Genomic DNA, 24,711 nt, shown 5'->3' with positions numbered 1-24,711 from the left:
ATTTTAAATATATAATACTCATTCTGTTTCAGAGTATAACTTTGAGATATATCACATAAAGTAAGAAGACACTAAATTATATTTTTTGTTTATTTGAACTAAGAAAAGGATAAAGAACCAAAAAAAGACAATTCAAACCACAACGAAGAAATAAGGAGGACAATGATGGCTTCTCTTCCATGGATGCATCAATGAGTTGACAGATTTCACAAGTCCTCTTAACAAATCCCTTATTCTTCCATGTACGTTGTTTCACAGCAAAACAATTTTTAACACTCCTCAATCTCAAGATTTTGCAGAAGCAAAAAAAAAAACACTCTTAACAGCAAACTGAAATCTTTAAACCACACTAACAGTCTAGCATAAAAGCTCAAACTAAGCTAAATATAAGTACACATTAATTATCTATAGAATATGAAAGTTGCTTTCAAAATTCAAGATTGACAATGTATAAACTTACTTTATAAGCTTAAGAAAATAACTCAATCCCTCTCTTCAAATACATACTTTGGGCTTTATTGGTTACAGTTGTAACTTTGTAGATTTTATAGTAGTAGTATATTTTTGGGATGATGATCACATGACCTGTATCTTGAGCTTGGAGGAAGCAGTTGGAAGCTTCAACAGATCCTCTTTGAGTTGCATCTTTTTGGGGTCATCCATTTCAGCTGCAACATAAACTTTCAACACTTCAAGAAACTCCATCTTCAGTAAGAAATGTCTAATGTGTTTCACCTCGCTTGGTTTCCCATGACACTTCATGATACTCAGCATCTTTATTTGGTTATTCGAGGGAATTCGAGTAAACCAACGTCGTTTACATGTGAAACCATCCAGACCCTGAAGCATCAAGAAGAGAGACTACTTTAATGTCATGCCACAGTCATATATATATAGTAAAATGATTTTGCTCATGGTTTGTCTCATACCGAAAGAACTAGAGTTTTTAAGTTTGGGGAATGTTGTAGCAAAAGAGGAAGAAGCACTCTCCAACTTTGCTTTTCACTTGAAAACACTAAATCAACAAGGTTGTTGAACATCGGTAGTTCATCTTTGTAGCATACTGAAATCACCTGAAATACACACATATAATATTTTTCAGTTTCTAACCAAAAAAAAATGAAAGAAACCAATCCAAGTACTTACCTCGACAGTAGAAGAAGTTAAGTGCAGTGACTTGACATTGCATATCCCATTGATGAGATCTGTCACATTCACTTGCTTGTAATCTTGTAATAAATGAAGGTCCAATGTAGCTTTGGCATGTGAATCCAAGTGAAATTGTGGAGATTCAATCCCAAGGTAATCAGAGTAGTAGAGGTCGACAACACTTGGTGTGTCAAGCATAATAATGCAAGAACGGTTAGCCAAAGAGCTAGACTCAATTGTAACTGAGAGTTTCTTAATACTTTTGCTGGATATGATATGGCAATCTTCGTAACTTTTTTCATAAAGTGTGGTTAAGTCTTCAAGTACAGGACAAGCGGCGAGAAACTCATTTAATAGTTTACAATCCCAATACGTGTATGATTCAAAGCGGAGAACCTTTAGGGCAGGGAGATATGCATCAGAAGGAAGTCTTATTAGGCAAGGTCCCAATGACAGCTTAACCAATGTTGTGCTGGTGAAGACTTTGGATGGAATAGGACACTCTAACCGTAGAGTTGTAATAACTAGATGAAGCTCCGAGACGCCGTGTTCTAGGGCATTACATATCCAGCGGTCAACGTCATGTTGATTATATTTAGAAGTATATCTCATAAGTTTGATTGATAACTTCTTTATAGTGTTACAGCCATGCAAAGCCAATGTGTGATCCACAAAATCATTGAAACTCTTTTGAATGTCGTCATGACCGAACAGTCTTTTATAGTGCAAAAGGATGGAGTTGTCAAAGTGAAGATTAGGACTGAGAGCAAACAGAGTCCTCCATCTTTTGGAAAGAAGAGAGGTTGAAGCAGCTTCTTTCGTGGGAAGGAAGGACAAGATTTGAACAAGAAGATCATCAGGAAGACTATCCATTGAAGCCGGATTCAACTGTTCAGGAACTTCTTATTCTTCAAAGCTTTGAGTCTTTGTCGTTGATTTGCTGCTCGGCAAACTTAATTTATGATAATGGAGCTAGCTAGGGTTTTCTTTTTTAGTGTTTTACTTTTTTCTTAGAAGTTAATATTTCCTTATTTTTTAGTGTTTTACTTTTTTTCTTAGAAGTTTAGAGAAAATACAAAGACTCTGAATTTTAAAAATATATGAACGTACCAATATGCATAGTTAGGGAATATATTCACAAGTATATATACGAACGTACCGTCACAAATATCAGAGGTGGGCTAAGGGAGTCTACGGCGGCTAGTGGTGGTGCTTCGGCAAAGCCATAAAGCCATAAGGGTTCTTAAAAACGTAAGACAAATGGAGTCTTTGTATTTAGGGCATAACATATCCAGCGGTCGATGTCATCATGTTCATTATCTTTATAAATATATCTTCTAAATTTCATTGAGAACTTCTTTATAGTATGATCGACAAAAGCACTGAAACTCTTTTGAATGTGTTCGGGCGTATGCCTTGAGCGGCCATGTTTAAGGTGCAAAATGATGGAGTTGTCAAAGTCAAGATTAGGACTCAAAGCAAAGAGAGTCCTCCATCTCTTTCACAATAACTCAATCTTTGAACTTTCTAATTATTTGTAAATATATATTTTTGTAAGAACTCTAGTGTCAACAAATTTACCGGGCTATGTTCCGCACCTTCATCCGCCACCACAAGCAAGAAGAAGAAATATAATGTTGTTGCATCTGTTACGACACTAGTCATTATAGTTATATGCAAGATGAAAAGGAATGTCCCAGTTCTGGTATGTAGTCATTAACCTTTTACCAAAAAGGAAAAAAAGGTATGTAGTCACAATACATGAATATGACGTCCACAATCTTCAACAGCTAGTCGCCTCAGTTAGGTACACCTACCCCAAACGAAAAACACGTTTTTTCTAACCAGCGACGACGGCGATTTAACGACTACTGGCCGACTAAACATACGGCCCGCCGCTAGAAGTCGTAAAATAGTCGCTAACTTTACGACTAAATAATATAGTCGTAAAAATAGTCAGTAAATTTACGACTAAATAATATAGTCGTCCATATGGTCGCTACATACCGACTGTCAAACGACTGAAGTTTTTCTCTGATTGTTTAGTCGCTATATAGTCGTTACATGATGACTATCGTTACGACTGTTTTATTTAGTCGCTGCGGGGCGACTATGTTACGACTAATTGTTTTCAGTCGTATTATTGTCCTAAAATAGTAGGTATTTAGTCGCCATATTTAGCGACTAATTGTTTAGTCGCTAGATGTAGTCGGTAAATGACTGTTTTCTTGTAGTGTCAGTACATAAGAAAACTAATACAAAAACCTTAAGAATTTGCATTCTAACTTTTGTTTAACTTCATTTATTTAAATATTTCATGTCAGAGAGTTTTAGAAACAGAGATACATTTTTGTTTATTAACTTAATTAATACAAACATACATATATTTATATTATAAAAAAACTGAAATCAAAACAACTCAACGGCACAAACCCGACCTTAGTCAAAACTAAGCAACAAAATCATCACAAGGCTCAGTGATTTTGTATATAGATACCAAAATAAATTTGAAGAAAAAATCATTAATAATTGATTTTGAAAAGATCACAAGGCTCAGTGATTTTGTAACAATCAAACCGGCTAAAATCCGTAATGGGTAGAAGATATGGAGGAACATGCATGTAAGACAATAAATTTTTGAAGTCAATCCTGCCAGGACCTCGTTGATGTAAGAATTTAATAGTGGAATGCTAAAACATTTCAAATTATCAAAAATTATGTTCAATTAAATTAATCATATATCATAAAATTTTATTTTTAGTGAATTTAATTATGCTAGAAAAGTTTAATAAATGAGTGGTGGAACATTCGAAACTATCATTATGGTTATGAAGTGATATTAACCTAGCATATGACCATATTTCATATATTCATTTTCGTGATAGAGAATTAAGATATTCTGTATAATTATTTTTGTGGTTGAGATTTGAGAACATTAACTATATAACGTTATTTGGGAATTAATTTGTAAGTGTGTATTTTTTTTTTTTAAGGAAATGCCATTCATTTGTTTTACATACAAATAAATTTATACTACAACCCATTTTTAATATATTAAATCATATCTTTATTAAAAATAAAAATATAAAACATGAATTTACTCTCTTTTTTATTGGTCAACTTGCCATCTTTTTTTAATAACAAAATTTTAAGTTGTATTAAAGGTTGTAGTCCTCATATCTTTCATATTCCATTTTGTTGTGTAACCTATCACAATTTTCCTATTTAATTTTATCTATGATACAAGAGACTTTCTATTTCTTCAATTGACAAGGTTCAGTGATTTTGTAACAATCAAACCGGCTAAAATCCCTAATGGGTAGAAGATATGGAGGAACATGTAAGACAATTCTACAAGCATATTGTATCAAAGTGAAGAGAAAGAAACAAAGTTCAATCCTTTCGAAGAAAACTTGGTTCTTCTCTCCTCTTCTACGTCAGAAATCCATTAAAAATGTAAGAATTCACCTAAACCGCAGAAACGAGATTTAAGAATCTTCTGGATTTTGGCAGGGACTGAAGAAGAAGACAGTTGAATGCTTAAGATTTTCTTGAGGCTTAGATTTATTTAAAAGGCTTGTCATCTTATTGTAATAAATTTATGGCTATCTCTATTTTAATACAAATTTTAAAGTTATTTTATTTTATCATTAATCTATATTTTACTAATGCTAATTTCTAAATCTAATACTAATCTTTAATCATTTTTAAGTCATAATTTTGTAAAATTATATCTAAAGAATAATTGATGTTATAGTAAAGTAGTAAAATGTGTGCCCTCTCGGGGATAGGGAATTCATTGACCTAAGGAATACCTTCTAAGGCTACGATTGCCACTGTTCTTGGCTTCTTGCTTTTTCAAGCTCCGATGGAAACTTGTGAGCATTTATTTTTTGCTTGCAGTTTTTCTTCACAGGTCTAGGAGGCGCTCACTAGCTCATAAGCTTCTCCAAACGCGTTATACCACCAGATCTCTCTTAGCCTGCTCCACGTTCGAAGGTACCAAAAGGTTTATTCTACGACTTGTATTCCAAGCATCTTGAAGAAACAGAAGATATAAATTGCAACACAAGGAACCTGAAGCAGTTAAAGAAAGATGGAAACAAACAAGTGGAGCGTGTGAGCTGCACGACGTGTTGGTCCCTGTGCGAGGAAGCAGGTTTGGCGGATGGGCAAGCATTCGCAGCCGAGAAGTGGCGTGTGTCAGAAAGGAAGCCGGGCTCATAAGTCAAACAATGAAAGGGAGCTTCTGTTGGAAGGAGATTACTACTCTATGGTTATTGGTGTTGTTACTTCACTGCTAACCTGTCCACTCATTTGGTTACAACGTAATAAACGTCTGACATATTGATCATATTCATCGATAGCCTCATTCGCAATCAAATATCCTCTATCAAGAAATTGAATCAAATAGATGGTTTACAGATTTAGTTTGGCTCAAGGAGATAACTACTCAATGGTTTAAAAAAAAAAAAATCTTTATCATCAACTATCAATCTAAAGATGCATAGATTGTAAAAAGGGGTTTTTTTTTGGGTTGAATAAATATAACATTCATTAAAAAAAAAAAAAACCAAAGTTGTTCAATTTGCCATAGCTTATGATACAATATAGCTTAGAAAACCCCTAAATTGTACATGGTAACTACTAAGTTGCTTTTGTCTCTTTTTATGATTCACACCATAGTCCCCTAATTATAAATCACTAAAAAAATTTTGCTAATTAATTACTGAAGACAATTAGACAAACAGTAACGTATGATTAAGATGATGATGATGATCACATGACTTGTATCTTGAGGTTGGACGAAGCTGCGGGAAGGTTCAACAGATCCTCTTTGAGTTGCTTCTTTTTGAGGCCATTCACTGAAGCTGCAACATAAACTTGTAGCACTTCTAGACACTCCATTTTAAGTAAGAAATGTCTAATGTGTTTCAGCTCGCTTTTATATCCTTGATACTTGATAATACGCAACATATTTATTTGGTTATTTCGGGGAATCCAAGTAAACCGATGCCGTTTACATGGGAAGCAATCCAGACCCTGAAGCATCAAGATAAGAGACTAATTTAACAATCATGCCACAATCATATATATATATATCTAAAGTAAGATTTGTATATGGTTTGCTTCATACCGAAAGAACTAGAGTTTTAAGGTTTGGAGAACGACGCAACAGACGTGGAAAAAGCGATTTCCAACCTTGTTTTTTACTCGAAAAATCTTAATCAACGAGGTTGTTGAATACCGGTAATCCACCTTTGCAGCATGTCAAAATCACCTGAAACAAACACAATGAATACTTAGCTAGCTCATTCTAACCAAAAAGATGAGAGAGAGACCAAGATACTGAAACTAACCTTGACAGCAGAAGAAGTCAAGTGAAAGGTCTTTACATTGCGTATTCCACTAATGAGATCTGTCACATCCGTGCCACTTTGCATATTCGCACCATTTACCACCTCACCCTTGTAATCTTCTAGGAAACAAAGGTTCAATTTCGCCTTGGCAAGTGAATCCATGCGACATTGTGGAGATGGAGATTTAGCACCAAGATAACCTAAGTAGTAGAAGTCAACCACATTAGGTGTGTCAAATAAAATTTTTATAGAATCATCATCATCATCATCATCATCACATGAATAAGAAACTGAGAGTTTCTTAATGGTTTTGTTGGATATGACGAATGGGAATTTTCGACTAGACGTGTAACCTTGTATGGTTAAGTCTTCAAGGGCAGGGCAAGCAGGTAGAAACACATCAGAAAATTCACTGTCCTCAAAACACATTGAATCAAAGATGAGAACCTTTAGTGCTGGGAGATATGTATCTGGAGGAACTCTTGGGAAATTTAAAAATCTCAATGACATCTTAACCAGTGTTGTGCTGGTGAAGACTTTGGATGGGATAGAAATACTCCAGAATAAATATGTGCATAGATGAAGCTCAGAGACACTGTGTTCGAGGGCATAACATATCCAGCGGTCAATGTCACCTTCATCAACTTTATAATATTTACAAAGTTCAAGTGAGAACTTTTTTAAATTCTTACCTCCTTGGATTTGAAAAGACAATGTTTTGTCCACAAAATCATTGAATCTCTTTCGCATAACTTCGCTAGTCTCATATTTATATCGCTTATTATTTCTCGGGTGACAAAAGAAGTAACTCTCGAAGGAAAAATTATGAGTGGAAGCAAACAGAACCCTCCACCTCTTTGCAAGAACAGAGGTTGAAACAGCTTGTTTTGTCGGAAGGAAGGATAAGATTTGGACAAGAAGATCATCAGGAAGACTATCCATTGGTGAAGCCGGATTCAATTGTTCGGCAACTTCTTCTCCATGTCCCATATCAACAAGCTTCAGTATTGTGTCTTTGTTGTTAGATTTGCTGCTCGATAGGGTTTCGAAAATTTGATATGGTGGTGGAGGATATAAATATTGAGTTTATTATAGAAATCTCTTACGAGGATAAATTACGAGGTGTATTCAAAATGGAATTTTAAAAAACTTGAGTTTTATTGAGTTTTTAAATGATTTTGATGATTCTATGGAAGTTCATATGACTTTTGTAAAATCCTTTCAAATCTCACCAAAAAACCATTGGATTTGGATTTATGTATTTTTAATTAAAGAAATCCTTTCAAATCCTCCGAAATCATTCAAAATTGTTAAAAGCCAAATTCACAAATTGTTTTCAATGACAGTGGATTTTAAGTTGGATTTTGAAATCATTAATTCAATAACAGTGGATTTCATGAGACTTTTTTAAATTTCATGTTTGAATAACACTAGATTTATAAATTTTACATAAATCTCTTAAAATTCTACTTGTATTTTGGGGACGGCTCATGTATTTATTTCTTTCTTTACTTTTTTGTCACATGTCCATGGAAATTTTACTACTTAAATGTAAGGATAATCATCTCAGTTATAAATTTAAGGCTATATCTTACAAATTTTAAAGTTATCTTTATTTTATTATAAATTCAAGGATAATCTGTATTTTACTAAGGCTAATTTCTAAGGGGGGTGTATTGAAAATAGAATTCTATAATTGTATCTCTTGTCACTTTTTATTCATAACTTTGTAAATTTATTTATTCAAAATGTAGTTGATGTTATAGTAGTAGACTATATATGTAGCTCTATGTTTTGGTGACTTGTCAAATTTTAATATGGCAATTGTTATTGTTGGAAAATTATTTTTTTGTTTAAAATGTATTATAATATAAAATGGTTTACTTAATTAAATCAACTAATTAGATAACATGTTGACAAAAAAAACTAATTAGATAACATAGAAAAATTATATATCTTATATTTACCTGTAATTGGTAATATATATACTCAATTACATTCTATTAATTTATGTGTACATATTTAGTGAAAATTTACAACAAATATGTAAATAAAGAAACAATACATCATTCCACATCATCTTTAAAGTTTGCCGTTTTTCTAATTTCCATGGCCAAGTCATATATATAGAACCAAAAAAAAACATTGTTTGAAAGTAAATTATACGTTAAGAAAAAAAATAAAAAACTTGCGCGTAGAAACATGCATGTTTCTTTAAGTAATTACACGGCCATAAACATTAATGTATCCTCAATATGCATAGATATGATCTTAAATCACTAGTGCTTTTTCCATGGATAAAGCTTCTTCTCAGGGATGTAATAAACTCCATCTTTTCGAACCGAGTAACCACATACATAGCTAGGATAACACTTAGCAGATGTGTCTGGATGAACACTAACTGGGAAGTTAACAAACCCAAATGTAGAACGAAGATGGCAATGCGTGAACGTGTGCCTCTTCTTACCATCGTACTTAAACTCAACCACAACATATCGATCTCCTGGTTTGCTCTTCTTCCATACCTTATTACCACCTTTTGCGCATACAAAACCCGCGTTCCCATTCTTTACACCCGAAAGATCGTTGGAGATGACCATTCGTACAAGCGTGTTTGGCTTTACCTTAAACTCTGTTTTGTAGTCTTTCTTGTGGTATGCACTTAACGAGTTTACCTCTAATGATAAGTATGAGATTTGTACAAGGACAATGATAAGAACATTTGTAACTATGGTTTTGGGATTCATCTTTTTGTGTGTTTTGATGTTATTTGAGCTACCTTATCTTCAATGTTAGAACTTTTAGGGGTTTATATATACATATGGAAACGGTTTTTTTTTCCGTTAATATGTTATTGTTACTTAGTTGGTGTACTAAATAGAGAAATAACAACTCACATATACATTTGTTTTTTTTTCTTTTTCTTTCTTCCTTGTTAATTAGTACTAAAGAGGTGTAACAATTTACTAAAAATAGGAAATATGGTTTACCGTTTACGTTATATTAGTTACAGTTTTTTACAATGTTTTGCTAATATGAGAATGTGGTGTATTTATAGAAAATATAGTTTTTTTTCTTTCTAATATTGGTTTGGAAGCTTTTTGGTATCTTCTATTCTGTTTAAGTTTGATGCCTAGCCAACTAGCCAAAGTTTGGTCACAGATGTATTATGTTTTTAGCCACTTTGATTTTCTTCGTCCATGTATTGGTTTTATATTTTTACATTCGTCTCTGTTTTTGCATCATCACCATACTCCTCAAAAGAGCTTTGTATGTGTATTTTTTTTGGGGAAAAAACCTAAAAATATCAGATATATTTTTTATTCGAATGATTAATATTTGGTATTTTTTTGTTAGAAAAATAATACTCATATTAATAAAAACGTGTGATTTACCTTAATATTTAATATTGTTATTTTCGTACTTACGATCTCTTAACAAAACAAATTTCAATTATATCGTTATCCATTTCTATTAATTGTTAATACATAAATGGTTTGGAATTAATTTTTCCAACCACAAAAGACGAGGTATTCCTATTTTAAGCTTTTTCCCGTTTATATTTTCACACATTACATGGATGTTATGGTACAAATAGCCTCAAAGTCCAAAATATTTTACAAACAAATCAGTGGATGCATTCATCACTCTTAAAGTAATCAACGACATTAAATTTATGAATTAATTAACATATTTATTAATCAACGACATTAGATTTGTGTATCGATTATGAGATTTAATAGTCCCAAATTTGAAAGTTGGAAATTTGTTGTGACCTTTTTTCCATTGTGATTTCAATTTTCCCAAATTATTATGTTGTTTTGGATAGTTGTAGATACAGCCCATGTGCTTAAATGCTTAAAGCCCAAAAGTAATCTAAAGAAAAGACGAAAGAGATAAACCCAAAATTGAGTTCTTCCCTAAAGTAATCAGGAGCATCAAATCCTTACCTCTCTGCAAATTCACTTGCGAAGAAGAAGAAGAAGAAAGAGGAAAACAAAAAAAGATTCCTCCTTTTTCTAGGCATTGCTTGTCTAATGCCAATTCCTGTATTGGGTTCTCTTCATGTTTGATTCTTCTCTTACTCCATCGCCATGGGAGCTCAGAAGAGCATCCACGCTGGTAGAGGTCATCATCACTCTTATCTCCTAAACCCATCTCTTTCGAATTTTTGTGTTGTTGGATCAATATTAATGTAATAATCTGATGAAAATGGTAAAAGTATGGAATTTGATTGTGGATTTAGCTATTTGTTTGGAGGGCTTTGGTTTGTTTCTATATTATAGATATGATTCATTTCATATGCACAGTTTTGGTTATGTCATATGTGTATGGGTGTGGCATGAAGATACATTGGTTTTTCTTTGTAAAGGAAACAGCTTTTGCCACTTTTGTTATTAACCATCATCAGGGTTAGGTCTCACATTTGACTGTAGTGTAAGATTTAAGATCGGATTGATTTGATATTTAGAGTGTAAGTGTCAAGTTTTGATGTTCTTACTAGAGTGTTGTAGGATACAATGGTTGTTTGTAAAGGAGACTCCTTTAAAACCTTTTTGTTACTAATCTTTCATGTGGGATAGGTCTTGCTGTTGATTGTTTAATGTCGTGAAAAGTTGGATCGGATTAGTTTGATATGTGAGGTTTTTTTCATGAATGGTTTTGGAGCAGTAGTGTAAATTTGTGAATTTCTTGTTTTGTTGATTGCAGCCAAGATTGATGTCAATGTGGATTTCACACACAAGCTTTGTACTTCTTTAATGTTTCCTGCTTTCAGGTTTGTTCCCATCATCCCTTTTTTCAACTGTGCTCACATTTTTAGATGATAGTCATGAAACTATGTCTGCTTTCTCGAACGGTACTTCAATTCAGTTTGTTGTTGTTTGAACAGGGATACTAGCAGTCCTCTTTCTCTAGTGATTGGCAGGCAAGTTCTGTCATTTATTGATACAACTTACTCTTCTAAATATATATTATTGGCGTTTATACAAGCTCTAGAACTGAAATGGTCATTTTTTGTTTCCGGTTCAATTGGATCTGTTTGTTACAGCCTCTGTATTAAACATCCAAATTTGTTTGGAGGAAGCGAGAAGCTTGATGTATCGTGGGATAAAGGGTTGTATGATTCCAATGTACTGGTGGCTTTTAGGAGACCTAGACCTGAATGGCGACCACAACAATGCTTCTTCATACAGGTACTCAATTTTTTTTATTTTGTTACTGATCTATGAAGCTATCTTAGAAAGTGAATTTTCCATATTATGATATGTTGATACATTCAAATTTTCTTAATCTGGTATAGCATTCTCTTTCACCGGAGATAGGGGTATATGGCACCCCAGTTGACAATTTTTCTCGGTCAGGGAGTGGAGGTGTAAATCTGTCTAAATTGGCTGTTGGTTTAGATTTGAGCGAGCCAGCAAGTTCAAAGTGGAGCAGCACAACCAGTGTAAAGTTTGAGGTACCCGCACATTACCTTGTTCAGACATTGTAGAACAATAGTATTCTCTTTACTGTTTTGCTTCCGGGAGAAAGAGTAATATTCTCCATTGGTGCAGCATGTGCGTCCAATTAACGATGACGGACGAGCGATAACCAGAGATCTGGACGGATTTCCTATAACATGCAGGTGATATTAAATATCTCTCTTGCCTTGATTTGATTCCTTAAGCTCTAGCACAAAACTGATATTTACATCGTATAGAATTCTTTGCTATGCAGTGGAAATACACATGACAGTATGGTAGTTTTAAAGCAAGAATCCCGGTTTGCAAAGGCTACCGACCAAGGTCTTTCTCATGTAAGAAACTCATTTCTGTTTCATAGCTTATGCAAATTGCGTACTTATTTTACTCTAGTTTCTCACCTTTTCTTCTTTCATACTGGTTTCTCGCTTATTCAGTTCACCATGCAAATAGAACAAGGTATTCCGGTTGTGTCCAAGTGGCTTATCTTCAACCGTTTCAAATTTGTTGCATCAAAAGGTGTCAGGTTGGGACCAGCTTTTCTCTTAGCAAGGTACTGACAGAATCTTACATACTCTGTCTAAGCAACTACACATATAGATATCCTAATTTTGCTGTGATTCGTACCTCTTCTGTGACAGCTTGACAGGTGGTTCAATTGTAGGAGACATGGCACCTTATCAAGCATTTGCCATTGGTGGACTAGGCAGTGTTCGGGGATATGGTGAGGGTGCTGTTGGATCCGGGAGGTCATGCCTTGTTTCTAATACAGAATTGGCGTTGCCTTTGGTACGTGGAGCTATTGCGTGATTTGGTCTTCAGAATCATCAAATAGTTTCTCCTGTTAAGCTTTCATTGAGCTTTGGTTCCTCTTGTGTACAGAACGAGATGACAGAAGGGACCATCTTCTTGGATTGTGGAACAGACCTAGGCTCAAGCCGCCTTGTCCCTGGTAAGTGCACACTTTGCCTGCTTTGAACAAGAACAATAAAGAAGTTGTTGGGACATTAAAATGATAAAGCTGTTACGGAGTTGGTTTCAGGAAACCCTTCGCTGAGACAAGGGAAGCCGGGGTTTGGTTATGGATTCGGGTATGGGTTACGGTTCAAATCTCCATTGGGTCACCTTCAAGTTGACTATGCCATAAATGCTTTCAACCAGAAGACTCTTTACTTCGGTGTCACCAATCTTGCTTCATCAACTTAGTCAATAGAATTTAAGCAATCAAGAAATAGCACATATTCATCAGTGTCTTGATTCAAGGATATATACGTGTTTTTACTGTGATCAGAAACGCCACAAGATGAAGTAAACACAGCCGAAGGAGATGCTATTGAAGAATTGACAGAGAATCTTGAGAACATATATGTAAATGAGGTGTTGTCATAGGAACTAGTCCTGCAATATTACAGCACTACAAGTTTAAAATTGTTTTGGTATATACAGCTACCAGAGTTTTGTCTGAAAGCTGAAGGCTTCATAGAGAAGAGAACACACATTTGATTTTGATTTGATGGTGTTACAAATACACATCTATTCCTTTTCCATATCTGAGTTGAGCTTAACCATCAGGTATTGTTATAAACTGAGACCACTAATAGGCTCGAGTCGACAAAACAAGTGGTTGAATTTGAACCAAACCAGATTTGCCCAGAATAGGGACATTCCAGTTCCCACCATAACCATTTCAGCAATTTCGTGTTACATTTTCATAAACCATTAGAGAGTCATCGAAGAGCTTAACTTACGTGGTACAAACAAACAAATACATCTCATCAAGAAGCTCAAAAGAAACTGTTGAACTGACTAGTAAGAGAGCTCTTAAGGTTCGAATACAAACCATAAAGAGAATACTGCTTAAGATTCTCAACTTCATACCACGAGTTAAGTACCGCCAAATGTTTATCAGTCCCGGAAAACGCAAGCTGGATCCCGAGACTACAGTCCACCGTACCTCCTCGACCTTTACAGCTCGGTGTCCTAATAGCACAATCCTGCTTATTAAGACACACGAAATTCTGATTCCCCTTACACGACGCACACCCGTCTCTCTTCCAATACAGATTTTGCAGCCTACCTTTCTGAAACTCCATAACCTTAAACAAAACATAACAACATCATAAATCACAAACCCTCTTACACAAAATCAGATTCTCAACAATGACACATAAAAAAAAAAGCTTCTTTACCAAAGTAAAACTGGTTACAATGAATGTACTATTCGCAATAAAAGCCGGTATAGACCTCGCCGCGTACTTCCGACCCGCAAATGCCACCATATATCCACCATAGTTGTCCTGAAGTATATTACAATCCATATCAAATCATACACTTTAAACAACATTTCCATAAATGATTAGAATTAGTAATCACATAAAACCAAATCTCATACCATTTTAGTTCCTTACTATAAGTAAACAAACATCAAGCAAACCTAATTTAGTATAAAGTCAACACTAAATCTTCAAAACAAACCAAAGTCAACTAAAATTCACATTTTTTTATAATTTTTAACAATCTTAATCAGAGATTCACTAAACTAATTCGATTTATATAATTAAACCAAAACTGACGAACTTAATTTTTTTTTGGTTACCGGAAAAAAAGCGGAAGTGTTGATGGAGAGGAGAGAGATCTCATCGATCTTAGGACGGAAGAGAGAGAGCTGCGAATTCATGGCGGCGAGGGTAAGACGACGGTCACAGGGAGAGAGAAGAACTGTTTGATTAAGGAAAAAAGAAGGACGAGAAGAGAATGCGATTCCGAATGTGAATCCATCGGATCTTTGGATTCTGGTATCGGAGCACGGTGAATAGATATGGTTAGTGTTTGTACCACCGCCGCCGCCGCCGTCTACGGTGTTGTGGAAACTTGTGATTGCTAAAATCACGATGAGGAGTGTTAGGGTTTGCGAAGAAGAAGAAGACATTTTTTTGAAAAATGGGATTTGGGGGAAGAGAGTGGTGTGTGTGTGTGAACTGAGTGACGAGTCTCTGTGGGGTTTCACGTTTTTCGCCACCGGAAAATTCCAAAAGTTTTTTTTTTAAAAGGGAAAAAAAAATATTATCTTTTTGGTTTAAAGGTTTCATGCTTGTGTCTGTGATTGTGTGTGTGTGTATATAACTTTTTTCAAATTCATTGCTTTAAATAATTTCTTTGAATATATATTGTAAGATAAAAAATAAAATAAAAAAGATTGTGATTTGTATTTGGTAAGGAGCCATGTGCAATGCAAACAACAACATTATAATTTTTTTCATCTAAATTGTAAAATGAGACTTTGAAGCCCATAAAGTTTATTTTATAACTTTGCACTTTGTAGAGACTTTGACCCTTAAGTGATCTTTTTGTGGATTCATTTTAGTAAGTTAACCAAAACTTTGTAGCAGTACAGGCCCAATAATTTTAAAGTCTTTAAGGCAAAAACTTTTGGAGGCCCATTATTTAATTTACATTATTTTTTTCTTTCAATTCTTTGGTTTTTAATAAAATTTACATAAAATTCAAAATTCAAAATATTTGGATATTTATTTGCACTTAAAAAAAAAACGTTTCTAATTATTTCTCCTTATTCTTATAAAAATATACTTTATCGTCTATATTATACTCTTAGAACGGAAAATAGATTTTGAATTTGCGCCTTTTGCTCAATTTTACATGAATCAGGGATATTCGGTTGTCATCTACTTATCTACTTGATAATAGATTCTGAATTTGCGCATTTCGACCCATTCAACAAATCATATCATACAAATCACCATCCAACTAATTGTTTTATCGGAAAATTAAACGTTGCATCATGTTTGTATTTAAGATGAACACAATAATTATGAGTTGTAATGTTTGAGTATTGGATGAGGTAGTTGCTAAACCATTTACATACATATCGCATAGGATAATTCTTTTGTTTTAAAAAATCCTTGTGGAATCTCTAGATATGCTATAAAACCAAAAATAGGAGAATTTTTGGAGTTGTTTGCAAATCAAATACTAGTTACGGCTAGGCATGACCAAAAACTAACTTTAACCGTATTTCTAACCGCAACCGTACTGTAACCAGACCGTAACCGTAGAAAACGATTAAAAACTGTAATCGTTAACCGTATAAGTAAATTAGTTACGGTAAAAAAAATTATTAACCGTAACCAGACCGTAATAGTAGAAAACAATTAAAATTGTAATCGTTAACCGTATAAGTAAATTAGTTACGGTAAAAAAAAAATATTAACCGTAACCGTTAATTACCCGTAACCGTAATAAACCGCCGGTTAACCGCACATTTAAATCCTAAAAATAAATTATATTATAATTGTATACAATGAAAAGACACATCAAATGTTTGGATAATATTTTCACCTTATTAAAAACAACACAACAAGTTGAACTTGTAAGTAATCAAAACATTTCATACGAAACTATTTTTATTCTTATTTCCATGTGTATTTGATGTTGAGTTTCTCAGTTTCGATCCAATACCCAAATTTAACTAATTCATCGTAAATATTTGAAATCACATATATTTTTTACTTGTAAAATATAGTATTTCATAATATTTTGTCTCCAATATTAATATTAGAATAATCATCAAATAACTATAATCGTATTTAACCGTAACCGTAATTAACTGTAACCATATATAACCGTAAAGGTTTTACCCGTATATATAATGGTTAATGTTATAGTTAAAGAAAATTATAACCGTTAACCGGTGGTTAATTAACCATAACCGTGTTAATTGTAACCGTGGTCATGCCTAGTTACGACGCATTTTCATCCTATTCTTTTGATGGTAAACAGTTAAAAATGAAACTTTAAATTTGCATTAAAACATTTCTAGTAAGTTTAGTTTTGTTGTAATTCATAGGGGCTTTTTTTTGGTTAAAGCAATTTCTATATTTTACTCTTTGTAGAAAAATCACTGAGACAATAATTGAGCGAGAGTTTTCAAGTTTAGATATGCCATACAATATTCAGATGAAATAATATAGTGTCTGAATATTTACATGTCTTAGATGTCTCATTATAAATTCACACTAACTTACTTTTAATTTTTTTTTTTTTATGATTTCTATTGATACATACAAAGAACTTACAAGTTTTGCATATTTTTGTGATCTATTATGGAAAGAGGGACATTAAGTTCGTGTGGCAATTGCTGGTGTATAAGGCAATTGCCTTAAAAACATATATACTTCTACTTGAAAAGATTAACTCCTACTCGTACATCTCATTTACATCTTTTATCCAATGTCATTGTGCTTATTATCATGTCATATTACCAACTTTATTCACATAGAAGGTTTTGTGCATAAAAGAAATTTCCCACAAATATAATTTTCCTCAAAAAAAAAAAGATATTTTCACGAAATTACATATTCACTAGTATACAATTTTTTATATATATATATTTTTCCGTCTCCAACCAAATACTTAGTCTATACAATAATTCAACTGATTCATTTTTTTATTTTGGCTAATGAAACCCTATTTAACTTTCTTCTGTCAAAACTATGTTGAGAGCATTACATAAAAAAAAACTAAATTTTTATAATTTGTTAATATTCTGTTTCTTGTATTTAACATTATTTTTGATTTTTATTATATAAACCAAATGAAAATATCAAATAAATTTTATTATTTTAATATATCTTGTTCTCTTATCCCAACTACTAATTTCCTTTCATTGAATCAGCCAATCAGGAATGAAAATTTCATATACACTTTTTTATTGGAAAAATAAATAGAGTAATTATTTTTTTTTTTAAAGGATAAAAAGAACCTTTACATCCGCTCATATGCTCATCAAATTTACAAAATACAAACCTACTAGGAAATTCACAAAAACAACACTATTCACAAATATTATAGTTTTACCAAAAATTATATCATTAACCAAATAAATAGTTTCTTACAAAACATATTAAATATCCATTGTCTAGATTCATAATCAAAATGAATTTTCTTCTACTTCACCTAATATAACCCTAGTTCGGTCTTTACAGTGAATCAAACAAAGATTCTTAAAACATGTTGAAAAATTATAATAAAACCAACATAAGTTTTATAAATTGCTTCTATAAAGCATTAAAAGTAATATTGATTATATTTAAAAAAAAAAAGCAAAATTTGTCATGAAAGGGTATTCACACACACACAAAAAAAGTCAATACATCTCTCTGAGTCGTTGCAAAATAATATATTTTTTTTGGTCTACCCAAATATAATAATTTTCCCTTTTGTATTTTGTATAAAAAATAATAATTTCCTTTCATATGTGTTTTTTCTTGTTGGAAAAGAAATATAAATTAGTAAAAAAAAAAGGAAAAAAAAAAAGAAAGTAATAAAAGGTTCTAGAGAGTTCCATCCCAACTCCACAAAACCTCGAACAAAAGCAAATGCAATTGAGCCCTCTTCATAAGAACAAGTCTTTCACAGAAACACATAGCAGCCACATCAACCCAAAACCAACAAACTCATCTTCTTCTTCTTCGTCTCCGCCATCGAAAGAGAGGCTCTGTTCTCTCTCTCTCTCTTGATTCAATTTCTAGGGTTTTCGTAAGAACGGCGAGATAAGATGTTCGGCCGAGGACCCTCGAAGAAGAGCGACAACACTAAGTTCTACGAGATCTTAGGTGTTCCTAAGACCGCATCACCTGAAGATCTTAAGAAAGCTTACAAAAAAGCCGCTATCAAAAACCATCCTGATAAGGGTGGAGATCCCGAGAAGGTGAGATTTTTCTTAGATCCCTTTTCGTTATCGCTTTAGATTCTGTCGAATTCGATCTGGGTTTTGTTGGATTGATTCGATTGTGTTCTTGTGAGTTTTTGTTGTTTGAATTATGATCCGATCTGGAAAAAAGTTTGAGTTTTTATGTTTACTTCGATTTGATGTACTTAATTGAGATTAGATTTACTTAGTTGCGGTATTTTGTGTACGAAAGTGGTGAAATTTTTAGGTTTTTGATGTTTTGTTTAATCTTTGTATTGATTCTAATGGATTGGGTTTGCTTGTGGTGATAATTGAGGGGTTAAAGTCTGTTGCTTTATGAAGTTATGGAGCGGATGAGTTTGGTTTGTGGTGTTATGTGTTAGTTTGTGGTTTTGAGTAGAGTCTGATTCATGTTTGTAATTGCAGTTCAAGGAGTTAGCTCAAGCTTATGAAGTTCTTAGTGACCCGGAGAAGCGTGAGATTTATGACCAGTATGGAGAGGATGCACTCAAGGAAGGAATGGGTGGTGGAGGAGGTGGACATGATCCGTTTGATATTTTCTCATCCTTCTTTGGTGGAAGCCCTTTTGGAGGTGAGTCTCGTGGATGTTGTCGTGCTCTCTGTTATCACAATTGAGAGTTTTCTCTTGGTTGAATCTGAATGATCTTCGTTTTTGATTAGGTGGTAGCAGCAGGGGAAGGAGGCAGAGGCGTGGTGAAGATGTTGTTCATCCCCTGAAGGTTTCTTTGGAGGATGTGTACCTTGGAACAATGAAGAAGCTCTCACTTTCTAGGAATACTCTCTGCTCCAAGTGTAACGGGTTAGTACTTTCTTCTTCTTCACTCTTTCACGTTTTCCTTTTTCTCTCTTTTGATGTATCTATATTACAACTATATCTGAGATTCCACTATTATGAATTAGCTGAGGTGATCCTTTATCTCAAAATGCTTCTTAGTGAATGCTTGTTTCATTGAAAAAAATAGTTCCAACTGTTTTGGACTCTAGATCCTGAAAAGGTTCTTAATTTTGTGATTGTTACTTATTGTTGCAGAAAGGGTTCAAAATCTGGAGCCTCCTTGAAATGTGGTGGGTGTCAGGGTACAGGTATGAAGGTGTCAATTAGGCAGCTCGGACCTGGAATGATCCAGCAGATGCAGCATGCATGTAATGAATGCAAAGGAACAGGTGAGACCATCAATGATCGGGACAGGTGTCCACAATGCAAAGGAGACAAGGTTATTCCTGAGAAGAAGGTGCTTGAAGTGAATGTGGAGAAGGGAATGCAACACAGTCAGAAGATCACATTCGAAGGACAAGCAGATGAAGCGGTCTCTACCCTCAGCCATTTACTTTAGCTTTCATTACTATATGTTTTATTTTTTAGTGACTTAACCTTGTTTTGTTGTATGTTTTTGTGTTGGAACAGCCTGACACTGTCACTGGAGATATAGTGTTTGTCCTTCAGCAGAAAGAGCATCCAAAGTTCAAGAGAAAGGGAGAAGACCTCTTTGTGGAGCACACACTTTCTTTAACGGAAGCTTTATGTGGCTTCCAATTTGTTCTAACTCACTTGGATGGTAGAAATCTCCTCATTAAATCTAACCCCGGGGAGGTCGTGAAACCTGGTACGTATTCGCAGATGCATTGTAATACTTCGATTGTACATTTATCTCTCTGATTGAAACATGATGACTTATCTTGATGTGTTTGATATAGATTCATACAAGGCAATAAGCGACGAGGGGATGCCAATATACCAGAGGCCATTCATGAAGGGTAAGCTCTACATCCACTTCACAGTGGAGTTCCCAGACTCACTGAGCCCTGATCAGACCAAAGCACTGGAAGCTGTTCTGCCGAAGCCCTCAACAGCTCAGTTGAGCGACATGGAGATAGATGAATGCGAGGAAACAACTCTCCACGATGTCAACATCGAGGACGAGATGAGGAGGAAGGCACAAGCCCAAAGAGAGGCTTATGATGATGACGACGATGATGATGACCATCCAGGTGGTGCTCAAAGGGTGCAATGTGCCCAGCAGTAAGTAACAACCCCCCTTTAGAGAGAGACTTTTCCCACATGGGTTTGGCTCCAACATTTGTCTTTTTCCTATTTCCATCATTCTAAATGTATTGGAGTCTCTTATGGAGTTTGGTACGGTTTAAGAATTTGCCCACTTCGGTGGAACACCCCAACTTGTTCTCTCTTTTCTGACTCTTAAAGATTAAGGCCTTATTCCAATTTTGTGTTTTTTTCTTTGATAATCAAAATTTGTAGTAATTTTAATGTCTTAAGAACATATATACTATGTTTTGTTTCTATATTGTTGTTCGTTTGCTAGTTCGTCTCTAAGATAGATACGCAAAACGTAATGCAGTGTAGTCTTATTATGTTCAGCTCTTAGTTTAACGGGTGAGTTAAAAATTTATAAAATAACATTTCTGTCTCTTATTTGATTTAACCAAAAAAAAAAAAAAAAGATACATAATATTATTCATAGCATTCGATAATTTATTTTTAAACATATCAATTAATATGTTATCGCGATAATTTACATATTATTAGTTAAATTAATATTAACACTTGTGATTAATAGAATTCGATAACATTGTTAATTCGTGATTAATAGTATTTGATAACTTATTTTAAACATGTTAAATAATCTGTTATCGCGATAATTTACATATAATCTATTAAATTAATAATAAAACTATTCATACGTGATTGATAGAATTCGATAACATTGTTCATCAGTATTTAATATCATTTTTAAACATATAATAATTTGTTATCGCGGTAATTTATCAACCCAAACCACTATTTTGTTAACCCAAACCGAAATTATATTTCGTTTAATTATAAAATCTAAATATTAACTACTATTTTGTCAACCAAACCGAAATATAATTTTTTCTAATTACAAAACCTAAATACTAACCACTATTTTGTCAACCCAAACCAAAATATAATTTCAAAACATAATATTCTGTTATCTAAACTCTAACCACTACTTTATAAACCCAAATCGGAATACAAATTTTTTCATTTATAAAATCTAAACCCTAACCGCTCTTTTATAAACCCAAACCGAAATATATTTCAACGAATATGGATACAATACTATTCTCAACATCACTACACCTTATGAATATAAAAAAACTAATTATCAAATTTCTGAAATTGTTCATCCGAAATCGATGACACTATTCACCATACGATATAGTATTTTTTTGTGATTTTAGTGTTAAACTTAATAGTTATATGGTAAGTTTCAAATTATTCTGATGAATCATTTATTATCGTGTTGAATCATTGTATCATATTATAGAAATTAAAAACATATAACGTATAAATGTTGGATAAAAAAGTTTATAATTTATTGATATTTAGTATGATATCTCGCTTAGCTATTTGTTATCATATATAGAGGTATTTTTGTCCAACTAAAATAACTACGAGAGAGAATTAATTTTAAAAATATTTATACCAAATACTTAATTTTTATTTATTTAAGTATACAGAGTAGTATTTCCCTAGGGTAATTGAAGTACATTTACTTAGCACAACAATAATCTGGTGGGTGATGTGGTGGCTACGTTGATGCCACGTTACCTCAGCCGTGGCCACAATTGTTTTATGGTTTTCGATTTCTTCTTGTTTATGTAATTTGAAAACAAATAGAGAAGCAACATTGAACTATGGTGTCCTAGTAAGCTAGGTCTGCTACTAAACCGAAATATTCAAATCGAACCAAACTGAACCAAACCGTTTTTGGTCATTTTGATTTGAGTCGGTTAATATCATGTTTGAGATCGACAGAGAAACAGAATTCTGATTTGTACATATGTATTTCGACGATAAAATTCGTACAAATGAAGATAATCAAGAAAAACATATAACCAACTAAACCAAACAAAATCCTATAAACCAACATTAAACCGGATATTTGTAATTGTACTCTCTAACAATATCTGTGTCTGTGCTACGGAGAACCGAGCTAGGTGATGAGCCACGTGCCTTAAACTCTTCAGCGCGTGCACCTAAGCTAAATTAAAAACATTAAATTATCAGAAAAGTCAAAAAACAACAAAATAAAAAAATCATTTCTCTGACAAAACTTTAGAACCGTTGGATTTGTTCGGTCAGTACAGAAACCGTTAGATTCAGTTTCTTTGTCACAAATACTCTTTCTTCATCTCTCTACCAAATTCTCCAGTTTCCATCTACAACACAATCAAAATCACTCATCCATGGCGATTTCTCAAGCTCAGCCTCTGCTTCTTCTCCTCATATCACTCTTCTTCTTACCTTCTTTACACGCCACTTCTTTCTCCTACTGCGGTTTGTGTCCTAAACTTACCCTTCTTTGTCTCGACTCTAATCATCTTCTATCAAATTAGGGGTTTTATAAATTGTTGCAGAACAAATCACTTCACTTTCCTTTAAAGTTTGAATCTTTATAGGAGATGCTTCGAAAATTTCAAAACTTTGATTGCTGCTTTCAATTTGAGAGTGTACTTGGTTCTCTGATCTATTCAAGAAAACGTTTTGTGGGTTTTTCAAGAAAATGTTTTGACTCTTGAAGCATGTAATTATGTAACTATCTTACTATTCAGATTTGAGATTATCAATAGTCTTGCTATGTGTAACTAAATAAGCTTTTCTATTCTCAATTCAGCCAAAATTTTATCCCAATTCTTCAATTTACATCCTTTGTTTATTTCTGTTCGTTTGTATGTGTTGGAACTTGGAAGCTTTTGCCTTTTCAACATTATCTTTGCCATAAGAGAGACAGTTTCAGTGAATACTTATATACAGTTTGTTCTCTTCTTGGTTATGTTATTACAGCTTTAGCTATCTCTTAGAATACTTCAAGTGGCCTTATAGAAATTTGTTGCCAAAAACTATAACTGCATTAGCCTCTTGTTTGCTTGAAAAATATCAGTTTTCACATGTTTGTTTATTGGCATGATACTGTTCTGGTCTCTTGGTTTCCCTCGGTACTGTTCAGTCGGAATCTTGTTTGTTAACTGTTGTTGGTGACTATTTGTAGATAAGAGGCTCGATCCGGTGAAGGTGACGGGTATCAAGATCTCTCCTGACCCTGTTGTGAGTGGTAAAGCCGCAACATTTAAGATCTTGGGTTCTACTGGTAAATATCTTCCTGCTTCCTTTACTTAAAGCTTCTACATTATTATTGGAATGCTTTGAGTTTCAACATTTCTTGATTATAAATCTTGTGTGCTGATGTGCATAGGCGAAGACATATCTGGAGGAGAAGTAGTGATCAGCGTTTATTTATTCGGGATTCCTGTCCATACGGAAACTCATGACCTCTGCGATGAGACAGCCTGTCCGGTTGCATCAGGCAACTTTGTGCTTTCTCATTCCCAAACCCTCCCTTCAATTACACCGCCTGTAAGATTTTTCTTAACACTCTTTCCTTAGAATATACCTAGAAATCGATATACCAAAATTATGTTTGAACATGTTGGTAATGTATATATTGACAGTGGTTTGAGATTATTTCCCTTCTGTCTCATTTCTTATTTGGTCAATCTTCAAATGCATCACTCTCTTAGAGTGGCTTCTCTGGTCTAACAATATGTCTCTTTGAAACAGGGCACTTACACGCTAAAGATGACGATAAGAGACAAGAATGGCGGAAGACTAACGTGCATCAAATTCAAATTCAAGATCGAATTAAGTTCCTCGGTCTTTGCTAGTTAAGTTTTATGGTGTAGATATGTTGCCGTGTTTGTGAATGTATCTCTCTCGTTTACTTTTGTGGTGTCCAAATAAAGAATCTACTTTTTTGAGACTTGAGTTGATCTACAATTAAACATCGATTGAACATACCAATCTCTTCACCCATATTGAAATTTGAACCTTACCAAATTATACAACGACATGGAAAAACATCTTATCTTCGTACCCAAACACAAAGAATGTTTTTTTGTTTTTTTTTCCCTTTTTTCCCACTTCCAACTAAAGAAAAACCCTACCGTAAGCAAAACCATATAAACA

At 33.7% G+C, this 24,711-nt stretch overlaps 7 protein-coding genes across 8 annotated transcripts; 3 read left to right on the top strand and 4 right to left on the bottom strand.

Annotated features, from left to right (window-relative positions):
- Positions 1-576: 576 nt before the first annotated feature.
- LOC17886124 (putative F-box protein At3g44060) lies at positions 577-2,037 on the bottom strand. Its single transcript, XM_006292765.2, has 3 exons — positions 1,147-2,037; positions 930-1,073; positions 577-840 (listed from the first exon to the last, which is right to left on the bottom strand). Exons 1-3 carry the CDS (start codon positions 2,020-2,022, stop codon positions 577-579), a joined length of 1,284 nt encoding a protein of 427 aa, XP_006292827.2. The 5' UTR covers positions 2,023-2,037.
- A 3,762-nt stretch (positions 2,038-5,799) lies between these two features.
- On the bottom strand, positions 5,800-7,515 carry LOC17886767 (putative F-box/LRR-repeat protein At3g42770). Its single transcript, XM_023783287.1, has 3 exons — positions 6,510-7,515; positions 6,287-6,430; positions 5,800-6,192 (listed from the first exon to the last, which is right to left on the bottom strand). Exons 1-2 carry the CDS (start codon positions 7,497-7,499, stop codon positions 6,374-6,376), a joined length of 1,047 nt encoding a protein of 348 aa, XP_023639055.1. The 5' UTR covers positions 7,500-7,515; the 3' UTR covers positions 5,800-6,192; positions 6,287-6,373.
- A 1,273-nt stretch (positions 7,516-8,788) lies between these two features.
- On the bottom strand, positions 8,789-9,256 carry LOC17887015. The gene has a single exon (XM_006292845.1). It carries the CDS (start codon positions 9,254-9,256, stop codon positions 8,789-8,791), a length of 468 nt encoding a protein of 155 aa, XP_006292907.1.
- A 1,190-nt stretch (positions 9,257-10,446) lies between these two features.
- Positions 10,447-13,504, top strand: LOC17886601 (outer envelope protein 80, chloroplastic). Of its 2 annotated transcripts, none has more exons than XM_023782962.1 (11): positions 10,447-10,631; positions 11,220-11,286; positions 11,401-11,436; positions 11,560-11,704; positions 11,812-11,970; positions 12,068-12,138; positions 12,231-12,309; positions 12,412-12,527; positions 12,616-12,763; positions 12,857-12,926; positions 13,017-13,504. In XM_023782962.1, exons 1-11 carry the CDS (start codon positions 10,604-10,606, stop codon positions 13,178-13,180), a joined length of 1,083 nt encoding a protein of 360 aa, XP_023638730.1. In that variant the 5' UTR covers positions 10,447-10,603; the 3' UTR covers positions 13,181-13,504. The 2 variants fall into 2 exon arrangements, with proteins under 2 accessions (XP_023638730.1, XP_006291366.1); XM_006291304.2 differs by having other exon boundaries at positions 10,447-10,637.
- Positions 13,505-13,698: 194 nt separating this feature from the next.
- LOC17885921 lies at positions 13,699-15,050 on the bottom strand. The gene is made up of 3 exons (XM_006291675.2): positions 14,571-15,050; positions 14,164-14,271; positions 13,699-14,070 (listed from the first exon to the last, which is right to left on the bottom strand). The coding sequence occupies exons 1-3, from the start codon at positions 14,901-14,903 to the stop codon at positions 13,759-13,761; spliced, it is 753 nt and encodes a 250-aa protein (XP_006291737.1). The 5' UTR covers positions 14,904-15,050; the 3' UTR covers positions 13,699-13,758.
- A 3,344-nt stretch (positions 15,051-18,394) lies between these two features.
- LOC17887134 (chaperone protein dnaJ 3) lies at positions 18,395-21,007 on the top strand. Its single transcript, XM_006292277.2, has 6 exons — positions 18,395-18,701; positions 19,110-19,275; positions 19,365-19,503; positions 19,735-20,011; positions 20,110-20,308; positions 20,400-21,007. Exons 1-6 carry the CDS (start codon positions 18,549-18,551, stop codon positions 20,726-20,728), a joined length of 1,263 nt encoding a protein of 420 aa, XP_006292339.1. The 5' UTR covers positions 18,395-18,548; the 3' UTR covers positions 20,729-21,007.
- Positions 21,008-22,887: 1,880 nt separating this feature from the next.
- On the top strand, positions 22,888-24,529 carry LOC17886285 (MD-2-related lipid-recognition protein ROSY1). Its single transcript, XM_006291853.2, has 4 exons — positions 22,888-23,025; positions 23,738-23,836; positions 23,942-24,102; positions 24,307-24,529. Exons 1-4 carry the CDS (start codon positions 22,935-22,937, stop codon positions 24,412-24,414), a joined length of 459 nt encoding a protein of 152 aa, XP_006291915.2. The 5' UTR covers positions 22,888-22,934; the 3' UTR covers positions 24,415-24,529.
- The last annotated feature ends 182 nt before the right edge of the window (positions 24,530-24,711 follow it).

This window comes from Capsella rubella, unplaced genomic scaffold, assembly GCF_000375325.1.
Source record: "Capsella rubella cultivar Monte Gargano unplaced genomic scaffold, Caprub1_0 scaffold_5, whole genome shotgun sequence".
Lineage (NCBI taxonomy): Eukaryota > Viridiplantae > Streptophyta > Magnoliopsida > Brassicales > Brassicaceae > Capsella > Capsella rubella.
This window is presented reverse-complemented; position numbering and strand designations above follow the sequence as displayed.